Genomic DNA, 15,047 nt, shown 5'->3' on the forward strand with positions numbered 1-15,047 from the left:
GAGTGGGTGCGGCGGCGGGGCGGACAACGTCCGGCGCGGGCGGACACGTCCGGCCCGGCGCGGGGGAAGATGGATCTGTTTTTTTTTTAAACTAGGGTTTCGGACGGGGGAAGAAGAGATCCGAATGGAGGGGGTATAAATAGGCATAAGTGGAGCTAGGAGAGTCCAAATGAGGTGCGGTTTTCGCCCACACGATCGTGATCGAACGCTCTAGGACATGGAGCAGAGTTTGGTGGGTTTTGGGCCAAATTTGGGGGGTGTTGGGCTGCAACACACACGAGGCCTTTCCGGTCCCTCGGTTAACCGTTGGAGTATCAAACGAAGTCCAAATGATACGAAACTTGACAGGCGGTCTACCGGTAGTAAACCAAGGCCGCTTGGCAAGTCTCGGTCCAATCCGGAAATGTTTAAACCCCACACACGAAAGAAGACTAGAAATGACCACCGGAGGAGAACGAAGCGCCGGAATGCAAAACGGACAACGGGGAAAATGCTCGAATGCATGAGATGAACATGTATGCAAATGCAATGCACGAGATGACAAGGTATGAGATGCATGAAAACGAAAACAACACACGGAGACAAGACCCGAACCCGAGAAATAAATATAACTTAGCGCCGGAGACGGCAAGAGTTGGATACAAATATGGAAAGTTACATCTGGGGCGTTACAATGGCGGCCAGGACGCAGGTTTGTCTGTCGGGGGCGGCGCGTGCGGCGTGCCTCAAGTCAAGGGCTATACAACGCTGACGCCTTACTCGGCAGGTCGTCATTCTCCTTCATGGGTTGCACTGTCCGGATTTTAAGGGCCCAACTAGCCAGAGGGATTAGGGCCTCCAGCTCGCTCAACACACGCACGGTCCTCTCCTTTCTCTCTCGACCTGACCCACCTCCTGGGGAGCCAGGGTTCGCGCCGCCGGCCGCCCACACCGCCGCCCCATCCCGTCTGGCTCGCCGCCCCACGCTTCTTCCTGCCTCGCCGGCGGAAGGTGAGCCCACCTCTTCCTCCCTCTCTCCCCTCTGTTTCTCTGTTCTTTCTTATGTTTGATGGCTGGTAATGATTAATGGTTCGTAGCTGTATGCTAAGTTGATGGCTGCTAGTGAATTATTTTGGTGGTTATTTTGCATGGCGTACAAGTTGTATGATTGATGCCATCTAGTGAAAAAAATTGCATGATTGATTGCTTAGTAGTATGACTTTTGTGGTGGTGTAGATTGAATGCCTGCTTAGCAGTAAGAATTTTCGTATAGATTAAAATGCTCGCACATGGATGTTGTAGATGGATGGAGAAAGGGGAGGCACCAAGAGAAATTTGGGATATTCGCAAATCACTTTCGTGTTTGTATTCGACGTGGAGCTGTTTGAAACAACCAAGCGTTAGAAATTCAGTACACGGTTCCAGCCTAGGGGCACTACAAACATTTCACCCCACATTCTGTGGGCAGTTTCCCAAAATCATATTCTAGAGAATCATGAGCCGAAAAGAACTGGCTCGGTGTGTTTCAGAGCGCGGTCGAAGCTCTGCCACTGCTGCCGCCGCCCATGGCAGTCACCGGTGACCGCTCTGCAGGGACGAAGCCGCACAGTGCCGCGTGTCATAATCACACCCCCATCAACGGTGTCCGACAGGTACTTGCCCATCGATTTTGCCATCTTTGTTTTTTCTACGGCAGGGCAGATGATTGGCCTCCCTATTAGTTTTAGGTCATCAAGCTCTCTCTATCGTCCTCGCCTCACGGCCCCCTTCCACTGATTAACTATTGCACTGGGGTATATCAGAGGGCAAAGTTTCGAGCCCGGCCACCCCTCCATGCTGCTACCCGCCCAAATCAATTAGCCTACACGCGCACACTGCTCCCTCCGCGGGCACAAGGCAAGGTACTAGAACGAGCCACTCCTCTATTTCAGGCCTCTGCTCATGAACTAATTTGTTGTGTAAAATATAGCTATATGCATTGATGGCCACAGTTAACTAGCCGATTAATGGTCGACTGATTAATTCAGTTAATCAGCAGATTCGCCGATTAATCCCTATTCCCCAACCGATCGAGCAGCTACCAGTTACCGATATCCAAAATATTTGATGAGGACTAGGTTGCTTTCTTTTGTCAATTCATGGCACTAGTACTTCAGGATGTTTTTTCTTAGAACTAGTACTTCAGTATATAAGTGGCGTTGAATCCCACTTGTCCCACAAGTGGCACCCATCAAAAAGAGCCTAAATGGCGCAAATGGACATCCAGTAAAAATATGTGCCGCAAATGGACAGCCCACCAACGCCCCAAAACACTTGACGCTCACATGCCCTAGGCGTCACTGCAGCCGCAGCCGTCTCCACCTGCACCGCCTCCTCCTGCCCTCTCAATCCTCTCCGTGCTCCTCCTCCTCTTCTTCCCCCAGCCCCTAGGTAAGCAAAGATCCCCCCGCCCTCCACCCTCTGAATTCTTTTGTCTCCACTACTGATTACATTATCCACTAATGTGTTCTCCCCCCGCCCGCCTTCTTCGCAAGTGATGAGAATATCATGAAAACTGCACTGTAATGGTCATTTAGTGTAATAACCAGCTCCTGCACTGCTGAAAACCTTGCTAGTACTGTAGATGTTATTGAGTAATTTCAGTTAGCTTGCTCATCTGGGGTCATGGATCTTCTAATTTTCTAGTGTGGTTTGCATGCAGTGTATGCAAGATATCGTTAATATCTTATTTTAACAATGGAACTGATTACCGTAATGGTCATGCCTTTTTTTGGAAAATTTCTGTTGTAGAAACTAGTTATTACTATACAAATTCTGTTTAGTAGGCTAGAGTTGTCCCATGTCAATTAGTGTGTGTGCTTGTGACCATGAAGGCACGAAGTTGACGCTGTTTCGAGAAGAATCACAGCTGAGCATGAGCATCAAGTGGCTGATGAGAGCCGTTGCGGGCATCGGGCGTCGTTTAACTGCTAAGCATAGTAAGGGCCAGTTCTTTTGGCTCAATTGTAAAGAATTACTGCCCGGGGAATCATAATTACAAAAGAACTCATCTTTGCCCCAGGAATTGTCCACAATCAGCTCACAATTGCAAGTGCAATCTAGAATGACCAATTTTTGGCAATTCTGGGCAATCCCACAAAATAAAACTGTTCGTTTTAAACAAGTACCCCTATTGGGCACTGAAATTATGGCCAAAATGCCACTCCCCGACCCAACAGACCCGAGCGCAACTCCATCCTCCTGTGCCCGCAAACTCCTTTCGTCCCCAACCTTTGTTCTGCTAGGGTTGGCGCCGCCAGGCTGCTCCCCGCCGCCGGCCGCCGCTGCTGCTCACCACGGAAGCAGGACACCGCCCTGACCCGGCTGCCCTCCTCATCGTCTCCTCCTCGCCCGGCCGCCCCTCCCCAAGTCCTTCCCCGCCCGACCCGAGCTCCAACGCGAACCGCCCCGACCCGGCCGCCCTCCTGCTCGAATCCTCCCTGGCCGGCCCTCCTTTCCCTCCGCCCGGAAGCAGGCCGCCACCACCGCGCCCAGCTGCCCCGTCTCCTCTGCGGCCAGCCACCACCGCGCCTGCTGCTGGTAAGTTCCCTTCTGTCTCCCTCTGTCTCCCTCAAATATGGATTGATGGATGCAGTAAAAAAATTGGAATAGGTTTACTGGTTTGTTAAATTGTATGTTAACTTGTTAGTTAAAGTGTATTCGAATATGCCCCTCTGCCCAGCCACCACCTATTTGGGATGCAGTAAAATAATTGTATGTTAACTTGTTAGTTAAATTGTATTTACTGGTTTGAATATGCAACATTTAGCAAAAAAATTGTATGGACAATCTGTAAGGAATGTATTTCTATAGATTAAAACATTGACATGTGAATGTTGTAGATGGATAAAGGGAAGCAGAAAGCAATTTGGGATGCTGCGCCTCATTCCATATATATGGATGTGTGCGTAGAGGAGGTGCGAGCAAACCACCGCGCCATAGGAAACACCACTTTGTCCGATGTAGGGCAAGGTAATTTGTTTACTAAGTTTAATGAGCACTCCGGGGGAAACTATTGTAATATTATATATTTTATGAGATTTGCAGCTCGTTTTCGTGTTCATATTAGACATGAAACTGACCGAAATAACTAGGCGTTACCAATTCATCACTCACTTCAATCTAGGGGCATTGCAGACATTTCAACAGACAACTCATACAACAATCACAGGCTAGAATAACAGAAAAGAACTGGACAGGCAATTCTGTGGGCAGACAATTCTGTAGGCAGTTTCCTAGAATTATAATTCTCCAGAATTATGAGGCGGAAAGAACTGGCCCTAAGTGGCTGGCGCAAAACCCACATAACTGCCATGCGGCTGACGCGGCTATTGCCCCATTGCCACATTACATCCTGAGTAGTACTCACCCAAGTAATTGTTGCAGTTTATCTCAAATATTGCTTCAAATTTGTCCCAATTTGATTCAGAGCACTAGTATCCCCACTTAAGATCTGCCCCTGGTGTCTGATGAGTCGTCATCTTGTAGGAACTACAAATGTGTGGCTTTGTTGTGTAGGACTGCCACTGTGAAGCAAATTAGCTGAAGAATTTTGAGCTCTAAAATAACTTCCTTTCTTGCACAGTGACCTGGAGCTTATGCTACAAGTAATCCATGCTTAGTATTTGTTGAGCATTGAGGGTGCTTGAGATAAAGATGCTGAAGAACATCTTGAGTCAGTCATGGAGGAGGGGAGCGCATGTCCTACGGGAAGGGCATCCAGCTGAAGCAATGTATGCTTGTTCAAGTCAATTTCACAGCGGGCAGGTAATAAAACACATTTTTATTCTCTGCCTGTTATCTGGTGATAATCAACCCTTGAAGCATCTATGTTGTTATAGTGCTTGAATTTTAGCAACTTGGATATGTTGATGAAAATTAGTTGGCATTAGCTACTAGAATTTTTGTTGTGATAACTTAGAAATGCTTGTAATAACAAGATAGCTTGGTAATGCTTATGAATAAACTAGTGTAATCCTGTCTGAAATCTAGACTACTTGCAGTGACTGCATACCTGCATAGTATGTGATACTGTCTGAAGGCTACAAGTTTCCTGTGGCTGCATGAGCCAAACATTTGTTGTCCTTCTACAATCATTTATATTTCCAGCACAATTTAGATGTTCATTAATGAGCTGAAAAATTCACTTACTTGAGACACATCCCACCAAAGATTCGTTCAAAATTTCGAACCTTGGCTCAAAGTTATGTCAAACAGGTCTAGTAAAGCATTTCCAGTCATTCTTACTACCCTATGCATGTCGTCTTATGTATATACTGGCTAAATAATGGCTTTAAGTTTAACAATCTATTGCAACTGTACCTGATTCAGTGTACGGATTACCTTTTTTTTTTTAGATTACAGCGGCATCCACAATTCATTTCATCAATTAGTTACACTGAATACACTGGACAATTCAGTCACTTTCATCTACATTTCATTGTAAAGACACTTGGCAGTGCATTGAAGGAATTCATTCGTATAACTTGTTGTAATCACCCGGGTATACAACTGTTTATAAAAGTTTGGTGCTGCCGCAAGAGCTCAAGTCTTGAAGTTGCCTCTGGATTCTTTGGCTGGACTTATGCAGTCAGTTTACAAACATGTATAGGTCTTGTACATTTATAAACCCTGAAATTAGTTGAACAATTCATTTAGCTTACCTCTTTAGACCAAGCGTTTAGCTCTTCAAAAGTTTGTTTACCTGAGATGCAACCTCACACACAATCTATTCAAATTCTGACCCTGCTTCAGACACTTCATTCTGTTGATATATGTTCCACCTTCAATTCAAATTCAAACTCAGTGCAACGGACGCTTCAGTCTGTTGATCCATGTTTCGCTTTCAGCTCCACTCACTAAAAATCTAAAGTAGATAGAAGTCGCCGCTCTGACCTCTTGATTCATTCATTGATTCAGGTGTTGAGGTCGGCGAGGAGCTTCTTTGGCGTGGAGGACTTCATGGACGAGGACAACAGCAAGCCCTACACGTACAAGAAGGAGAAGCGGTCCAAGAACCCGCACAAGCACATCTCGTTCAAGCAGCGGACGATCGCGCACATGGAGCCCTTCACCCTGGATGTGTTCATCTCGAAGCGGTTTGTGTCGGCGTCGCTGACCCACCGGTCGACGTGCCGGCAGGTGGCGGTTGCGGGCACCAACTCCAAGGACGTGAAGGCGGCGCTGACGTCGCGGTCGGACGTGCCGGCGTGCCTGTCGGTGGGGCGGTTCCTGGCGGAGCGGGCCAAGGAGGCGGACGTGTACGCGTGCACCTACACGCCCCGGGAGCGGGACCGGTTCGAGGGCAAGATCAGGGCCGTTGTGCAGTCGCTCATCGACAACGGCATCCACGTCAAGCTCTACCTCGACTGATCCTTTCTCTTTTTTTGCTGGTGTGTGTCTGTTGCCGCTCTGCTTTCTACGCCTGCTGCTGAAGAAGAGTGTTGGCTTGGTTGAATGCGCTGTGACTTTTGCGGATGTCCAATGTCTGTTGCAAGAAATTTCGCAGACTTTTCACGGCTTTACCAGGGTAGCTCTTCTCCGTGTGAAGATGTCAACCACACTTGACATTTTGGTGCCTTGTTTTCTACTAGTAGGAGTACCATTTCTGTTGTTAAGATGGTGATGATATGGTTTTCTACAGCCGAAATGGAAGCCTGGGTTTGGTGTGGGCTGGTGCAGCGCCCGCGACGGATTCCCGGCGTGCGCAACGGCTGAGGAGACGCGCTGGTGGTCTCTGCCCACTTTTCCCACGCCTCCGATGGACGAGGGAGGGAGGTGAGGCCCTCTCCCGTCGCAGGCGCCGGTGCTCTTTATCTATCTGCTCCTTTGGTGATGGCAAAAGTGCGGCCGAGTGAAAAGAGGCAGCCAGCGAGCGATTCTGGCCGTCCCACCCTCCTGTATCTATCTGTATCCATCATGAAGGCCTTCGTTGCCACACTCAATCATGAAATAGGCACGAGGCAAACACCATCATCGCCTGCCGTAGCTCCCTTGGCCGGTTAAAAATCCCGGCCGACTGATGCTGATCATACATTCATACTCGCATGACGTTCCTTGAAACTCCTACTAGTTGATACGTACATACTGTACTACTGTACACAGTGTTTTGTTGGGACATGACCGATCCGTCGCTTCCACCGGACGCAAGCCGAAAAAGGGACGAGACGCTCATCAGCTACTAACTAGTAATAGTACCATACAACACTAGCATACCTCTCACGCATGTGGTAGCACACTTGTTTTGGCGGGAAAAGTTGCATCATGGGTGTTCCCTAAACTGACCAAACAAACCCAAACGTCGAAAAAACAAACCACGGTCGATGCCGTTGCGAACAGGTTACGGCGACCGATTCCCTGCTCAGTCTCAGACTCTTGTTAATCAAGCAGGCAACACGATGATTTGGGTCAGCAGGCAAGTGCTGCCCAATCATGGGGCCGGCCGGGCTTTGGGCACGTTGTTAGTGGAGGGTAGAAGAGGGCATGGCCATCGACCGATGATGGCGATAACGCAGGCGCGCGTGGGACGAGATTCCACTCCGGTGGGGGTGGCGGTGGCCCTGATCATTGGGCGCGCCACTCGTCACCTCGCGCGCGCACGCTCGACATGCTCGACATGCTCAGGGACGGGACAAACATCTCGCATCTCCTGCGACGGTGGCAGGGGCGACCACCTCACGGCACGACACGTAGCAGCACAGCACGTATGGTGCGTACGAGTATTGTTTTCATTTCTGCACTGCCCAGTCCCACCAGCACCTGGGGAGCTTTATACTGCTCGAAAAAACTAATGCTGCTGCTCCTGCCTTGGCGCCTTGGCGGTCGATCAAGCGGCTTGACCGTTCCACCGAGTTTGAAGATCGAAGCAAAGGAGATCGATCGATCGCCCTCACGTACCCTACAGATGTACGTGGAAACGGAGACATAGGCCACGCATCAAGCCCCACCGCACCTGAAAATTGAAAAAAGAAACAGACACAGAGAGCCAGAGACGCACAAGCATGAGTAACAAGCAATATGGATGGATACATGCAACCCAAGACCGATGAAGCAGACCGACCGGCGTCCAGCTTACAGGGTGACGGGTCTCCTGTCGTCAAGCTCCTCCTCGCACCTTGACCGGCCTCCAAGCGCAGCCGTCGCATACATCTATCCCTTCGTGTTAATTAGCGGGAACGCCGGCATCGTCGGTAGCTGATACGCCGGGAAAACAGGGGGTTTCTCTTGGAAGCATCGCATCGCCTCGCAGAACGTTGCTGCAAGTTCAAACAAGTCTTCGTGCAATTGACTAAACGTTGCCAACAACCGTAGGTACGTCCAGAAGCCAATGCCGCCGTAGCAATCCATGGTTGGCTTGGTTCCTCTGAAGTCATGTCGTGAGACCCTCCGAGGTCCCGGATAGCTCAGCTGCCGGGAACAAATGGCTAGAGAACAGCGACGGCGGCACTAGTATATTGCAGCAGTGGTAGTAGAAATATTCAGTCCCAGGTAGTGGAGGGAGACTTGTTAGAGACAGACAGGAGTAGCAGAGAAAGCCAGGGGCCTGTTCGCCAGCCAGCCTCGTGTCCTCCTTGTTCTTTCTGCCACGGCCATGGCGGCTCCACGCCCCCCTCCTCGTGCTCCGTGCGTGCCTCCTCCGCTATAAGTAGGCGACCGTCGCCTCCTGCTGCCTGCAACCAGCCACTGAGAGCCAAGGACGTGGTAGACTAGTGCTGAGTGCGGAGAGTGACTGCGTGGGACTGATGGCCATGGAGATGGGCTGGAAGGCCGGCAGCGCGTTCCGGTTTGATGTGGTCGATGAGGAGGAGGATGCGGCGGCGGCGGCGATACCGCCGCCGCAGACGCCGCTCGAGCCCATGGAGTACCTGTCGAGGTCCTGGAGCGTGTCCGCGTCGGAGATATCCAAGATCCTCGTCGGAGGCAAGAAGAGCTGCCTCAACAGGCTGCCGCTGCAGGAGATGGGCATACCGGAGGCCTCCGCCGTGCTCGCCGCCACGGCCATCGTCCCGAGCTATCGACACCACGTCAGCGAGCAGTCCACTGCCCACTCACTCCCATCCTTTCTTTGCTCTCTCCTTTCTGAATGTTTCCGTCTGTTGTCTGCCCATTTTCGAGCAGACGGAAGCAAGGCGGAGTTCCATCAGCGGCATCGGCCACCACCAGTCCATCGGCAAATGGTTCCAGCACAAGGACGCGAGCCGGTCCAGGCAGAGCAGCAAGGAGAAGCTGCGCGCCGACAGGGCCCACGTGCACGCCATGGTGTCCGTGGTCCGCGTCGCGGCCGCGGTGGCCGCCGTTGCGGCGGCGTCCACCAGCTCCGACACCCAGGCCCCCAAGATGGCCGCCGCCATGGCGCCGGCCACGGAGCTGCTGGCCTCGCACTGCGTGGAGGCGGCAAGGCTTGCCGGGCCGACACACGAGCAGGTGGCCTCCGCCGTCCAGTCCGCGGTTGGCGTAAGGAGCGCCGGCGATCTGACGACGCTCACAGCCGGAGCGGCAACCGGTAAGGGTTCGACGCGGCGAACGGCCGTGCCGCCATTGCCATCACAATGTGCACTCCCGTTTCCGTATGTTATCTCGTGCAAGAATCAAAGCTGAGTTCGTGTGGAATTCGTGTCAGCGCTGCCAGGAACTGCGACGATGAAGCAGAGGGTGCAGCGGGAGGCGGCGAGGAGCAACGCGAGCGTTCTTCCTTACGAGAAGGGCCATTCGTGGAGCCCTGATGTCTGGTGCAAGGAGGGTGAGCTGCTGAAACGCACAAGAAAAGGTACAGACATTCAGACAACACAGCCGAGTAATATTCAGAACATTCAGTCATGTGCCAACATTTTACATATACATAATTCGGAAGAGATGAATTAAAATCTTATAATCTACTAGTAACGTGTAAAATTAACACCAAACAATACAATTAAGGTGCACAATCTGAATTTATTTTTCCTGGTGCAGGGGATTTACACAGGACAAAAGTATCTGTCTACATCAACAGGAGGTCTCAGGTAGAAAAAAACTCTGACTGCACAATATCAAATTATTGTCCATTTGTCCTACCAAAAATAAAATAAAATGTGTGTTCAATTACTGACGGCATAGCCAAATGATAATAGGCATGCTGAAGCTGAAAAGCAAGCACATTGGAGGTGCACTGTCCAAGAACAACAAGAGTAAGTTCAGCAGCACCCGAAACAAACATCATATGCTACCATTTCTGCCTCTGTCAGCGTAGTTTGTGAGATTTTAACACTGAGCGTTCCGCCTGTAATTATCGTCTGCAGGCGTGGTTTACGGCGTATACAGTGAGCTTCCGACGTCGGTGATCGAGCCGGGAAAGGCCTTCATGGATGAGAAATGCTGCTTCGGCCTGAGCACGGCGCAAGGGATCGTGGAATTCGAGTGTCAGGACAGCACGAGTAAGCAGAACTGGGTCGATGATGTGCAGAACCTGCTTCGACAGGTTGCTCCAGATGATCGTGTGGGAAATAAGCTGGAGTCGCTAGTGAAAATGGGTTGATGTGTGAGCCGTTTTCTCGGTGTTAAGGTGATAGTATGTTGTGATATAAGGGGGTTGTTACATATGACATAATGATGTTGATGATACTCTTGTGAGGCAGTTTAGTTTAGCTCTGTATTTGTAATGCATACAAAAGGATGTGATAGAGAGTTAGTAGATTTTACTATGTGTGTTCCTCTATTAAGCTCGCCGTGTTAGTGACAAAATGGCAGATTTCATGCCTTTGGTGCAAAGAAATGAGAGAAGACTCACTGGTTGCTCCACACTTGTATCCTGTGGGGGCAAACTTGCAGCTACTTTAGTTAGTTTTCTCTTCCATGCCAGCATTCTACATGTGCTCCAGCAGATGCCATTGATCAGATTAATAAATTCATCACCGGTTGTTTATGGAGAAAGCATGCCAGGGGGGATAAAGGACCATCTCCCATTGCATGAACCAAAGTTTGCAAAGCAAAATCACAAGGTGGACTAGGAGTCTTTTGTGGCAAAATTGGACCTATGAAGGCCTATTTTTTTGGCTTTTCTGAGTTGCTTGCTCAAGTGCAGCCTACGGGAGAATCTAGACACTTGGAGCTACATCTGACAATCAGGAAATTTCTGGCCCATGAAATTACACGCAAGTCATGGTGACCCAACATACTGTAGGTCCTTTCAACTGGCTATGACAAAGCTGTTGTAAACTGAAACATAAAGTTTTCTTGCTTGTACTGCAACTAACAAGAGAATTACAAAGGGAAAACATGCACCTCCCAAGGAAAGTTACATGACGGTGTGCTATACCGGTAGGGGTGGTCCGTCGGGAGGCAAGCCGGCCGCTGGGCTAGCGGGCCATGAGGATTCTACGGGCCTCAGACCAATGTAGGAAGCCTCCCAAGCAAAGTCTGCCGTCTAGGCGCGCAAGCAAAGGACTCTTTTACCGAAGAGAACCCTACGTCGGTTTAGTATTCTTGTAATCATAGGCCTCGTCCTAGGCCAGGGGATAGCTGGGGGCACCGACATCATTGTCATCGTCTCAGCGGAAGCAGTAAGAATTTGCGTAACTTTTTTTGTCCTACCCTCCCGTGGAAACGGGTCCTAATGGAAACTAAGAGTAATTAAGACGCTCATTTTAATAGAGAACCGAAACAAAGCATTAACACACTGTGAATACATGAACTCCTGAAGTTAAAATCATCCCCATCGATATCCCAAGTCATGGTCACCTTGGGGTTCTAAGGTTCAGAATAATAACATGTGCATACAACTTGCAGGTAAAATCAGGAACGTAAATATATGCATAAGAGCAACATGTTCAGATCTGAAATCACGACACTCGGATCCTAGTGACAAGCATTAAGCATAGCAAAGTCATAGCAACATCAATCTCAGAACATAGTAGATACTAAGGATCAAGCCTTAGCAAATTGACATGATTACATATGAAATATCATCCATCTCAATCTACCTCCAGTATGCCTACAAGGGAATTACTCACATATGATTGCGAGCATTATGGAATTGTTGATGGAGAAGGGTTGGCGATGACGATGATGATAACTCCCTCTCTCTGGAGCTACGAAAAAACTCTAGATTAGGGCTCCCGACGAAGAACGGGAGGTGACGACGACTCCATATTATAAAACACGATGAAACTTTCTATCTCATTTTTTTCCTTGAAGAAAGTGAATATATAGCGCTGGAATTAAGTCAGAGAATGTCCAAGGGGCCCACATGGCCAGGTGGCGTGACCTGGGGGGTGGCCGCGCCACCAACCCATGTGGCCACCCCCTGGCGTTTCTCTGGTGGATTTTGGTTCCAAGATTTTTCATTTATTCTAAAATAATTCTTCGTAAATTTTCATTAAATTCCTAGAATTTTTATTTTGCACAAATAAATCACCAAGGTAGTTCTGTTGAAAACAACGTCAACTCGGGTTACTTTCACTCAAATCATGGAAATTATGGGGGAAAACAAGAGCAAAAGTGTTCCAAAAAGTAGATATGATGGAGACGTATCACACGTATCACCACCACGTGTGCGTGCTAGACGCTCCCTCTAGATTTCGGTTTTTAATTTTCTGTATGCGTTTTTGGGATTTCAATGGTTTTTTTGGGGCGTTTTCGATTTTCTCTTGGTTTTCCTTGGTTTTGGAGATTTTTTTTTGTGAATCACAAATGTGCTTCTTGAAAAAGAAATAAAATATGTGCTTCCACTAGAAGCACATATTTGCTCTGTGCTTCTCGTAAAGAAAAGACAATATGCGCTTCCACGAGAAGCACATATTTGCTTCTCGCGGAAGCACAAATTGCTTTTGCGAGAAGCACAACTTAAGAAAAAAAGGTGATTTCACGAGTAGCACAAATTTGCTTCTTGTGGAAGCATAGACTTGCTTCCGTAAAAAGTGTACTTCTAAGGAAAAAGTATGTGCTTTCACAAGAAGCACATGTTTGCTTCTTGTGGAAGCAAATGCTTGCTTCCGTGAGAAGTGTGCCAAGTGAAAAATGTATGCTTCCAAGAGAAGCACAATTGTGTTTTTTGGGAAGGGAAAAAAGTGAAACCCGCTACCGTGCTTTCGGGCTTAGGATTTTATTCGGCCTTCTTCTTTTATATTCATTTATTTTAGTTTTTTTCTTTGATATTTAGCCTTTTCATGGAAAAGTTCATCGAAACCTACTAACATGTGTTCTAGTTTCGAATTCTTGACCCGATAAATCCAACGGTGAAAACGGTTCGGGATTTGGACCATGGTTCAAGAGATCAAATGTTTTAAATAAACAAAACTACAAAAAAAATCCTCTCAGGTTACGATTGATGGTGCACACGCAGTGCGTCATTTGTCAGCCTAGAAGGTGGGGGTGACCTTTGCAAGGGGTAACTCTTAACTAGTGATTTCGTTTTCTTTAGGGCTCGTTGTTTGTTTGTTTTGAGAAAGTAAGCTGTTGTTGGTAGTGAAGGGCCGCTTCCAACAAAAGGAAAGGAAGGCCCAAACTGCGAAGATCATCAGACCTTTTTTTTGAGACATTCTCGCCAGGCTTTATTTAAACTGTCCCAACATTTACAGGAATAAAATTTAAGTCTCCGGGTTGGCCTAATCAAACATGGCGACCAAACCCTAAAGAAAGTGCATGCCTAGCGAGATTGTGAGCCTCGAAATTCGAGCTCCTATACTCGTGAACAATGTTACAAGCAGTAAAAGAACAAGAGCGATCTATGATTTCATGTATGATTGCAGCATGTCCGGCCAACGATCCCTGCTTGATATCATCCACCACCTTTTTGCAATCAGAAGCCACTTGTATTACATACAGATCCTCCGCAAGTGAAAGTGACTCACGTATTGCCAAAGCTTCAAGTGTAACAGGGTTATGTATATGTTTGAAAGTGATTGCCGATGCACCCAAAAATACTCCATTGATGTCTCTGCAGACCACAGCAACGGCTCCCATATTATCATTTAGTACTGCAGCATCAACATTCATCTTCACATGATCTTGTGGTGGTGGTAACCACTGTGATGGTCTGCTCAAAGTGCTCTTGATTGTCTGGTTCGGTATCGCTAGAATTTGAATGTCCCTCAAGAAAGAATTGATGAAGTGATTGATTTGCAACGGACTGTCATATATACCCTCATGCATAGCTCTCCTCCGTGCCCTCCATATCGCCCAAAGTGTCACCACCATGCGCGTGAACTCCTCATGAGGCAGAAGTTCATGCATCGTGAACACCCAATTTTTTGCATTCAGACTCAAATTATCACACATTGTTTCAACTAGCTCATCAGATGATAAAGACCACGCGCACCTCGAAACGACACAATCAATTAGGGCATGCTTCCAGCTGTCCTCTGCCGAACAGAAGGCACAAACACATCTCGTTGCCATATGCCTATGCTGTAAAACATCCGCGGTCAGTATCGAGTCGTTACACAATCTCCATATAAAGTTCTTTAATTTTGACGGAATCTTGATATTCCACACGGACTTCCAAGCTTTCTGCTCTCGTACCATAGCTGACGATCCTCCCGTCCTGTCCAAGAGATTTTCCCGCTGCCTCTTTAAGTTGGACAACAATTTATACGCTAAACTTACTGAAAACTTGCCACGACAGTCTTCTCTCCAAGCCCAGAAATCTTCTATCTTTTTTGTCCACAGTGGGATTTTTAGTATCTCCTCAACATCAACAGGTACAAATATTCTCCGTAGCTCTTCCTCTCGCCATGACGAAGATGAGGCATCAATGAGTTCTGAGACCAAAATAGGTGGCTGGGTTACCAGTGAGCAGATCGGCCTCATAAGACCCGTCCTTGGCAACCAGTTTTGATTCCATATACTTGTTTTCTCTTCTGTACCAATCCTTCTAATGATGCCTTGAGCTATCACGTCCCTTCCATCCAAAATAGCTCTCCATATTTGTGAGGGGTGATTACCCAACTCCGAATCCAAGAAAGAAACAGAAGGATAATATACTGACTTAAGTATTCTTGCGCTCAGCGTCATAGGTCCTTCAATCAATCGCCAAGCCTGTCTTGCGAGGAGTGATA

At 48.2% G+C, this 15,047-nt stretch overlaps 3 protein-coding genes across 4 annotated transcripts in view; all 3 read left to right on the top strand.

The window, feature by feature from the left end:
- LOC123056855 (putative nuclease HARBI1) overlaps positions 1-4,550 on the top strand; it is a 14,930-nt gene extending 10,380 nt beyond the window's left edge. Inside the window, exons 4-7 of the mRNA XM_044480105.1 lie at positions 3,264-3,558; positions 3,668-3,732; positions 3,861-3,990; positions 4,537-4,550. Of these exons, the coding sequence (XP_044336040.1) occupies positions 3,264-3,558; positions 3,668-3,732; positions 3,861-3,990; positions 4,537-4,550 (504 nt within the window). The remainder of the gene's footprint in view (positions 1-3,263; positions 3,559-3,667; positions 3,733-3,860; positions 3,991-4,536) is intronic.
- Positions 3,199-6,635, top strand: LOC123060719 (uncharacterized). Of its 2 annotated transcripts, XM_044483544.1 has the most exons (4): positions 3,199-3,558; positions 3,861-3,990; positions 4,604-4,785; positions 5,938-6,635. In XM_044483544.1, the coding sequence occupies exons 3-4, from the start codon at positions 4,675-4,677 to the stop codon at positions 6,388-6,390; spliced, it is 564 nt and encodes a 187-aa protein (XP_044339479.1). In that variant the 5' UTR covers positions 3,199-3,558; positions 3,861-3,990; positions 4,604-4,674; the 3' UTR covers positions 6,391-6,635. The 2 variants fall into 2 exon arrangements, with proteins under 2 accessions (XP_044339479.1, XP_044339478.1); XM_044483543.1 differs by lacking the exon at positions 3,861-3,990.
- Positions 6,636-8,217: 1,582 nt separating this feature from the next.
- Positions 8,218-10,791, top strand: LOC123060720 (VAN3-binding protein). Its single transcript, XM_044483545.1, has 6 exons — positions 8,218-9,041; positions 9,136-9,520; positions 9,638-9,784; positions 9,967-10,020; positions 10,128-10,181; positions 10,293-10,791. Exons 1-6 carry the CDS (start codon positions 8,760-8,762, stop codon positions 10,526-10,528), a joined length of 1,158 nt encoding a protein of 385 aa, XP_044339480.1. The 5' UTR covers positions 8,218-8,759; the 3' UTR covers positions 10,529-10,791.
- The last annotated feature ends 4,256 nt before the right edge of the window (positions 10,792-15,047 follow it).

This window comes from Triticum aestivum, chromosome 3A (assembly GCF_018294505.1).
Source record: "Triticum aestivum cultivar Chinese Spring chromosome 3A, IWGSC CS RefSeq v2.1, whole genome shotgun sequence".
Lineage (NCBI taxonomy): Eukaryota > Viridiplantae > Streptophyta > Magnoliopsida > Poales > Poaceae > Triticum > Triticum aestivum.